Source organism: Colletes latitarsis, unplaced genomic scaffold (assembly GCF_051014445.1).
Source record: "Colletes latitarsis isolate SP2378_abdomen unplaced genomic scaffold, iyColLati1 scaffold0013, whole genome shotgun sequence".
NCBI classification, from domain to species: domain Eukaryota; kingdom Metazoa; phylum Arthropoda; class Insecta; order Hymenoptera; family Colletidae; genus Colletes; species Colletes latitarsis.
In genome coordinates, this window is record NW_027488368.1 from 529,757 (window position 1) to 539,046 (window position 9,290).

At 44.6% G+C, this 9,290-nt stretch overlaps 1 protein-coding gene across 1 annotated transcript; it reads right to left on the bottom strand.

Moving 5' to 3' along the window:
* Positions 1 to 681: 681 nt before the first annotated feature.
* On the bottom strand, positions 682 to 4,153 carry LOC143350658 (uncharacterized). Its single transcript, XM_076782678.1, has 2 exons — positions 914 to 4,153; positions 682 to 801 (listed from the first exon to the last, which is right to left on the bottom strand). The coding sequence occupies exons 1-2, from the start codon at positions 4,151 to 4,153 to the stop codon at positions 682 to 684; spliced, it is 3,360 nt and encodes a 1,119-aa protein (XP_076638793.1).
* Positions 4,154 to 9,290: the final 5,137 nt, after the last annotated feature.

Here is a 9,290-nt window from a genome sequence, read left to right on the forward strand (position 1 = left end):
GCGATTCTTTCATCACCCACACTGTCACCCACCTTTCCCCCGGGCCTTCGTGATCGCCTACCCTCTCTACAATATATCGTTCATTTCGCAGCACTCTCGTTACACGATACGGACCGTAATACTTTGCCGATAACTTTGCCCCCGGCCCTTGCTGAGTCCTCTTAATCGCCACTAAGTCACCGATTACATAATTCCTCGCAGTTTTACGACGCTTATTAAAACTATTTCTATTCTCCTGTTGCATTTCCGCGATCTTTTCCCTAGCGCAATCCCGTAACTCACATCTGTCTTCGTCGAACAGGGTGACCCACTCACGTTCTAGGAGTTCTCTCAGAGGTAAGTCATTCCGCAGCCGCATATTAACCCCGAACATTACCCGAAACGGAGTCATCCCTGTGCTTCGACTAGCCGTAGCGTTTAAAAACTTCTGACAACGGTCGAGATGTTTGTACCATTCATCCGGGCGAGAAGCTGCGAGTTTTGTTAGGATGGGTATTAGGATCCGGTTTATCCTCTCAACTTGCCCATTACTCCGTGGCATTCCGGTGGTGATTGTTATATGTTCTATTCCCTCTGTTGCGCAATAATTTCTAAATTCCCCGGAGGTAAAGGCCGTACCGCGATCGGATATAATGCGACGCGGGTTCCCGAAGATTGCGGACTGCTTTCTAAGTCTATCTATTACCTCGGCGGACGTGGTGCTTTTGGTCGCATACAGCCATACAAATTTGGCAAAACCGTCGACAACCAGGAAAATGTGCTTATAACTTTTTCTAGTTGACATAAGTGGTCCCACGTGATCTACATGAAACGTATCTAAGGGGGTTTCGCCTTTTTGCACCGGGTGCAGAAAGCCTTCCCCTTTTCCGTGTTTCCGTTCCGCGAGGATACAACTAACGCAATTCTCTATTACCCTTTCGATTTTTGGTTTCATGTGCGCAAACCAATAGTCTCGTTTGACGATTGCCTCCGTTTTCCCAACAGCGAAATGTCCGACCTCGTGAGCTCTCCTAATTACGCTAGTTTGCATTGACCGCGGTACGACTAGCTTATAGTCGCCATCAACAGACTTAAATAACAGATCGCTTTGCACGCAATATCCATCGATCGGTTTTTCCTTTATTGCATCGAGTAGTTTGCGAATACCCTCGTCCGACGCTTGGGCTTTCTTTAGACGCGCATTTATACTATCATCGCTTTCTTTAACTAACATGCATTCGGGCAGAGGGTAGCGGCTAAGTGCATCTACGTGTCGCATACTGTTTCCCGAACGGTGCTTAATCGTGTATTGGAATTCTTCGAGCAACAGCGCCCATCGCGCCACACGCACGCAAAGATCCTTTTTTCGCATTGTTAGGGCGAACGCGCGGCAATCTGTCACTATTTTAAACGGTATACCCAGTAGATATACGCGGAACTTTCGAAGAGACTTGATAATCGCCAAACATTCTAATTCATAACTGGTATAGTTAGCTTCGGCAGTGCTCGTTTTACCACTTGCGTAATATACGGGATGTAACGCCCCGTCAACACTATCGCGCTGCAATAAAATGCTCCCGAATCCGAATTTCGATGCGTCCGTATGAAGCTCGGTTTCGACGCCTACTCTGTACAATTTTAACACGGGTTTATTGGCCAGCGCTTGTTTCAATTGCTCGAACGCTAGCAGGTGCTCGCTTTCGAATCGAAATTTTTCGCCTGACTTTAGGAGGTCGGTGAGTGGTCTGGCGATTAACGAGTAATGGCTAACGAACTTCCTGAAATATCCTGTTAGTCCTAGGAAACTTTGAACTTCGCGCGTGGAGGTGGGCCTACGGAATGCGGCTACTGCCCTGGTTTTAAGCTCAGAAGGTCGCACAGTCTGATTTTCAATTAGATGACCCAAGAATTCTACCTTTGTTTGTAACAACTGGCATTTCTTCCAGTTAATCACCAGACCTACCTCACTCGCTGTTTCTAATACCCTGTACAACTTCTCAAGACCGGACTCTATATCTACTGACGGAACAATTAGGTCATCCAGATACGTTAGCATTACTTTCTCATTAATTAGGGTTCGGAACACGGTGTTTATAAATTTCTGAAACAGAGCTGGCGAGTTGCAAAGACCGAAGGGCACTCTTAGAAACTCGTATTGTCCATCCGGTACGATGAACGCCGTGTATTTTCTACTCTCAGGCTTTATCGCGACATGGAAGAATCCATTTTTTAAATCCAGCGTGCTATAAACCCTTGCACCTTGCAACGCGTCCAGCTGATCATCTATTAGAGGGAGCGGATAGCGATCTTTGATAACTTTCCGATTGAGCTGCCTGTAATCGACGCATAGTCGTGACGACCCGACCTTTTTCCGCACTAGAACGACCGGACTCGCAAAATCTGACAATGAGGGTTGAATGATCCCGTCGCGCAACCACTCTCGTATATGCGCATTTACCTCGTCTCGTTCTACCGCGGATAGACGCCTAGCTCGCTGATAAACAGGTTCTTCGTCTTTTAAGATAATTGCCATTTCGACCCCTACCTCACGTATTTTCTTTGCTTCGTAACCATCCACCATAGACATCACACGGCTCGCGGTCTCGGAATTTTTTATGTGGGATATATCCACTCGTCTTGCTTCTTCGCACACGTTTATTTGCAATACTTCGGTCAGGTCGTTCTCCGTCGGCTGAACTCTGCTCAGCTGCTGGATCTCGACACGCCCGTGCTCGATAGTTAGTTGTACGTTATTTAGGAAATCAGCCCCCAGCAAAAGGCTATGCCGCATAAGCGATTCGGGCACAACGTGTGCCTTAATAGTGTACAACGACCCGTCGATCTCGATGGTGGTTGTGAATCCTCCTAAAGTTTTATTTGAAACCGAGCCTATACCGTCAAAGCTTACTTGGTTATACTCCATACGCGGCGCGCCTATTCTATCGTACGCGTCCGCTCGCATCAGCATTACATCGCTCCCGGTATCGATGAGAGCAGTCATTTCTGAATTATTTATTGTTACGGACTTAATGTATTTCCCTTTCGCAGTTGTTTCGGCAAAATAGCTGTCCACTGCAGCTGATGTCTTTCGTGGGCATCTAGACGCGATGTGTCCAAACTCTCGACAATGAAAGCACTTCGCCCCTCTGTCCTTTGCTGGGCATACGGCTGCTCGATGACCTCTTCCCCCGCAGTTGTGGCACCTCTCGATGATCTGCTGCTGTTCCACGTACCCGTCCACCCCCGTGGTTTTCCTCGAAGTTCGACTAGCATCAGCTCTCGGCGGTAGCACCACCTTCTCAAATGCAGCGAAAAGATCGGCCTTCGTCCTGAACCTTTCGATACGGGCCTGGTTCCGTAGGGTTAGATCCGGAATTCCCTCAAGAAGATACTCGATAATTTCGTCATCGTCAATGGGTACACGGTTCCCTAAAATCAACTTCTGGTGATAATAATCGCTGAAACGCTCACCGTATCTCCAATGTCGTTGCTCAAATTCCCTTTTCCTGGCCACTCTGCTCGGGAGATGGTGGAACATCCCTCGCATTTCCTTTAATAACTCGTCCACAGGCATCGTGACGTATTCTGGTCTAGAGTGGAACCACTCCATTGCTTTCCCCCTCAGCCGCGATCCCAGCAAAATCATCGCTTCACAATTCGTTAGCTGGTGCGCACCTCGTAGTAGCTCGAATTGCCGTTCCCAATGCTCGTAAGGCCCGTTACCATCGAAATGGCTTAGCAATTCGGCGATCACCGTTACGCTTATCCGTGTTCGATGTGTCTCTTCGGGCGTCGATGTTTGTAAAATGTCTTGACGCAGCCTGACTTCCTCCATCGCTGGTCGAGCTGAATTTGCTGCCAAATGCAACTGCTGCATTTGCTGCATCACCTCGATCTCTCGTCTCGCTATTTCCAGCTCCTTCTGCATCATGTCGCGTTCCCTCCGAGCCATCTCCATCTCGCGTTGCATCCACTCGATCCTTCTCTCGTCTTCTCCGCGATAGTCCGCAGCCATCGGCACCTGTATAATTTCAGGTGCGGGTGCTGCCAGCCCTTCCGCCTCGACGTTCATGAGCCTGGCGACAAGCTCTATTTTTGGGCCCGCGGTAGGCTGTCCTAACTCTCGCAATTTATCTTTTAGTTGTTGCACCGTAAACCCACTGTATTGCTCCATACTTGGATTAGATCTTGACTTAACAAGATTGTTGCACCGAATTTCACCTCTAACTTCGTTAAATCCCGGAGGGGCCCCCAATTTGTAGGGATATGGTTATGTAATAACAATTTAGATATTATCCCTTGTAATTTCGGTGCTCACACAAGTTTTTAATGTCACAATTTCTCTCAATGACACATTCACATCCAACACACTGAACTCATCCCTTTATCGTTCGCTTTCTTATATTTCGGTTCTCGCACTCGTTCATTGCCACACCGATTTCGGCCCTTTACACATCTCCCGCTCGCGCGTACGCTCTCACTCTCTCTCACTCTCTCTCACTCTCGCTCTCGCGGTCGCTTGCCTTTCGGCAGTGTTTATCTTCGCGATTCTTTCATCACCCACATTACTATGTGATCCAAACCAGAAAATAACCCAGGATCTGTTCAACGAGTATGTGAAGTGTGTGAATGTATGAGTCTGATGAGGGCAAATCCCAGACCTATCCCAGACCTAACTTGCGTTATCCTCTAAAATATTGATCGAAACCAGGTTTAATCGACTGTTTCAGTGTGGTACCACATTACTACGTGATCCAAACCAGAAAAAACCCAGGATCAGTTCAACAAGTATGTGAAAAACGCGAAAGTATGAGCCTGATGAGGGCGAATCCCAGACCTATCCCAGGCCTAACTTGCGTTATCCTCTAAAATATTTATCCAGACCAGGTTTAATTGAATGCTTCAGTGTGGTAACACATTACTACGTGAACCAAACCAGAAAAAACCCAGGATCCGTTCAACAAGTATGTGAAGAATGCGAAAGTATGAGTCTGATGAGTGAAAATCCCAGGGCTAACCTAGACCGAACATGCGTTATCCTCAAAAATATAGATCGAAACCAGGTTTAATCGACTGTTTCAGTGTGGTACCACTTTACTACGTGATCCAAAGCAGAAAAAACCCTCGATGAGGTCAACATGTATGTTAAAACTGCGAAAGTATGACCCTGATGAGGGCATATCCCAGGCCTAACCTAGACCTAACATGTGTTATCCTCAAAAATATTGATCGAAACCAGGGTTAATCGACTGTTTCAGTGTGGTACTACATTACTTCGTGATCCAATCCAGAAAAAGCCCAGGATCTAGCCATCAAGTATGAGAAATATGCGAAAGAATGAGCCTGATGAGAGCAAATCCCAGTCCTAACGTAGACCTGACATGCGTTATCCTCTAAAATATTGATCGAAACCAGGTTTAATGGACTGTTTCAGTGTGGTACCACGTTACTACGTGATCCAAATTAGAAAAAACCCAGGATCTGTTCAACAAGTATGTGAAAAACGCGAAAGTATGACACTGATGCGGGCAAATCCCAGGCCTAACCTAGACCTAACATGCATTATCCTCTAAAATATTGATCGAAACCAGGTTTAATGGACTGTTTCAGTGTGGTACCACGTTACTACGTGATCCAAATTAGAAAAAACCCAGGATCTGTTCAACAAGTATGTGAAAAATGCGAAAGTATGACACTGATGCGGGCAAATCCCAGGCCTAACCTACACCTAACATGCATTATCCTCTAAAATATTGATCGAAACCAGGTTTAATGGACTGTTTCAGTGTGGTACCACATTACTATGTGATACAAACCAGAAAAAACCCAGGATCTGTTCAAGAAGTATGTGAAAAACGCGAAAGTATGAGCCTGATGAGGGCGAATCCCAGACCTATCCCAGACTTAACTTGCGTTATCCACTAAAATATTGATCGAAACCAGGTTTAATGGAATGTTTCAGTGTGGTACCACATTACTACGTGAACCAAACCAGAAAAAACCCAGGATCCGATCAAGAAGTATGTGAGGAATGCGATAGTATGAGTCTGATGAGTGAAAATCCCAGGGCTAACCTAGACCGAACATGCGTTATCCTCTAAAATATTGATCCAAACCAGGTTTAATGGATTGTTTCAGTGTGGTAACACATTACTACGTGATCCAAACCAGAAAACCCCGAGATCTGTTCAACAAATATGTGAAAAACGCGAAAGTATGAGCCTGATGAGGGCGTATCCCAGACTTATCCCAGACCTAACTTGCGTTATCCTCTAAAATATTGATCGAAACCAGGTTTACTTTGCTGTTTCAGTGTGGTAACACATTACTACGCGATCCAATCCAGAAATAGGCCAGGATCTAGCCATGAAGTATGAGAAATATGCGAAAGTATGAGCCTGATGAGGGCAAATCCTAGACCTAACCCAGGCCTAACATGCGTTATCCTCAAAGATATTGATCGAAACCAGGTTTAATGGACTGTTTCAGTGTGGTACCACATTACTACGTGATCCAAAGCAGAAAAAACCCTCGACGAGGTCAACATGTATGTTAAAACTGCGAAAGTATGACCCTGATGAGGGCATATCCCAGGCCTAACCTAGACCTAACATGCGTTATCCTTTAAAATATTGATCGAAACCAGGGTTAATCGACTGTTTCAGTGTGGTACTACATTACTACGTGATCCAATCTAGAAAAAGCCCAGGATCTAGCCATCAAGTATGAAAAATATGCGAAAGTATGAGCCTGATGAGGGCAAATTCTAGACCTATCCCAGACCTAACATGCGTTATCCACTAAAATATTTATCATGACCAGGTTTAATTGAATGTTTCAGTGTGGTACCACACTACTACGTGATCCAAACCAGAAAAACCCGAGATCTGTTCAACAAGTATGTGAAAAACGCGAAAGTATGAGCCTGATGAGGGCGTATCCCAGACTTATCCCAGACCTAACTTGCGTTATCCTCTAAAATATTGATCGAAACCAGGTTTACTTTGCTGTTTCAGTGTGGTAACACATTACTACGTGATCCAATCCAGAAATAGGCCATGATCTAGCCATGAAGTATGAGAAATATGCGACAGTATGAGCCTGATGAGGGAAAATCCTAGACCTAACCGAGACCTAACATGCGTTATCCACTAAAATATTTATCATGACCAGGTTTAATTGAATGTTTCAGTGTGGTACCACATTACTACGTGATCCAAAGCAGAAAAAACCCTCGATGAGGTCAACATGTATGTTCAAACTGCGAAAGTATGACCCTGATGAGGGCATATCCCAGGTTTAACCTAGACCTAACATGCGTTATCCTTTAAAATATTGATCGAAACCAGGGTTAATCGACTGTTTCAGTGTGGTACTACATTACTACGTGATCCAATCTAGAAAAAGCCCAGGATCTAGCCATCAAGTATGAAAAATATGCGAAAGTATGAGCCTGATGAGGGCAAATTCTAGACCTATCCCAGACCTAACATGCGTTATCCTCTAAAATATTCATCGAAACCAGGTTTAATGGGCTGTTTCAGTGTGGTACCACATTACTACGTGATCCAAACCAGAAAAAAACCCAGGATCTTGTCAACGAGTATGTGAAGTGTGCGAAAGTATGAGTCTGATGAGGGCAAATCCCAGGCCTAACCTAGACCTAGCATGTTATCCTCTAAAATTATTATCAAGCCCAGGTTTAATTGAATGTTTCAGTGTGGTACAACAATAATACGTGATCCAATCCAGAAAGAGCCCAGGATCTAGCCATGAAGTATTAGAAATATGCGAAGGTATGAGCCTGATGAGGGCAAATCCCAGGCCTAACCTAGACATAACATGCGTTATCCTCTAAAATATTGATGGAAACCAGGTTTAATTGACTGTTTCAGTGTGGTACTACATTACTACGTGATGCAATCCAGAAATAGCCCAGGATCTAGCCATGAAGTATGAGAAATATGCGAAAGTATGAGCCTGATGAGGGCAAATCCCAGACCTATCCCAGACATAACTTGCGTTATCCTCTAAAATATTGATCGAAACCAGGTTTAATGGACTGTTTCACTGTGGTACCACATTACTACGTGATCCAAAGGAGAAAAGACCCTGGATTAGGTCAACATGTATGTTAAAACTGCGAAAGTATGACCCTGATGAGGCCAAATCCCAGGCCTAACCTAGACCTAACATGCGTTATCCTGAAAAATATTGATCGAAACCTGGTTTAATCCACTGTCTCAGTGTGGTACCACATTACTATGTGATCCAAACCAGAAAATAACCCAGGATCTGTTCAACGAGTATGTGAAGTGTGCGAATGTATGAGTCTGATGAGGGCAAATCCCAGACCTATCCCAGCCCTAACTTGCGTTATCCTCTAAAATATTGATCGAAACCAGGTTTAATCGACTGTTTCAGTGTGGTACCACATTACTACGTGATCCAAACCAGAAAAAACCTAGGATCAGTTCAACAAGTATGTGAAAGACGCGAAAGTATGAGCCTGATGAGGGCGAATCCCAGACCTATCCCAGACCTAACTTGCGTTATCCTCTAAAATATTTATCAAGACCAGGTTTAATTGAATGCTTCAGTGTGGTAACACATTACTACGTGAACCAAACCAGAAAAAACCCAGGATCCGTTCAACAAGTATGTGAAGAATGCGAAAGTATGAGTCTGATGAGTGAAAATCCCAGGGCTAACCTAGACCGAACATGCGTTATCCTCTAAAATATTGATCTAAACCAGGTTTAATGGACTGTTTCAGTGTGGTACCACTTTACTACGTGATCCAAAGCAGAAAAAACCCTCGATCAGGTCGACATGTATGTTAAAACTGCGAAAGTATGACCCTGATGAGGGCAAATCTCAGGCCTAACCTAGACCTAACATGCGCTGTCCTCTAAAATATTGATGGAAACCAGGTTTAATTGACTGTTTCAGTGTTGTACTTCATTACTACGTGATGCAATCCAGAAATAGCCCAGGATCTAGCCATGAAGTATGAGAAATATGCGAAAGTATGGGTCTCATGAGGGCAAATCCCAGACCTGTCCCAGACCTAGCATGCGTTATCCTCTAAAATATTCATGGGAACCACGTTTAATTGACTGTTTCAGTGTGGTACTACATTACTACGTGATGCAATCCAGAAAAAGCCCAGGATCTAGCCATCAAGTATGAGAAATATGCGAAAGTATGATCCTGACGAGGGCAATTCCTAGACCTAACCTAGACATAACATGCCTTATCCTCTAAAATATTAATCGAAACCAGGTTTAATGGAATGTTTCAGTCTGGTA

Coding starts and splice junctions, on each gene's coding strand:
- LOC143350658 (XM_076782678.1), bottom strand. CDS start 4,153: ATGGAGCAATACAGTGGGTTTACGGTGCAACAACTAAAAGATAAATTG. Junction 802..913: donor TGAAACCAAAAATCGAAAGG/GTAATAGAGAAT, acceptor CGTTTCATGTAG/ATCACGTGGGACCACTTATG.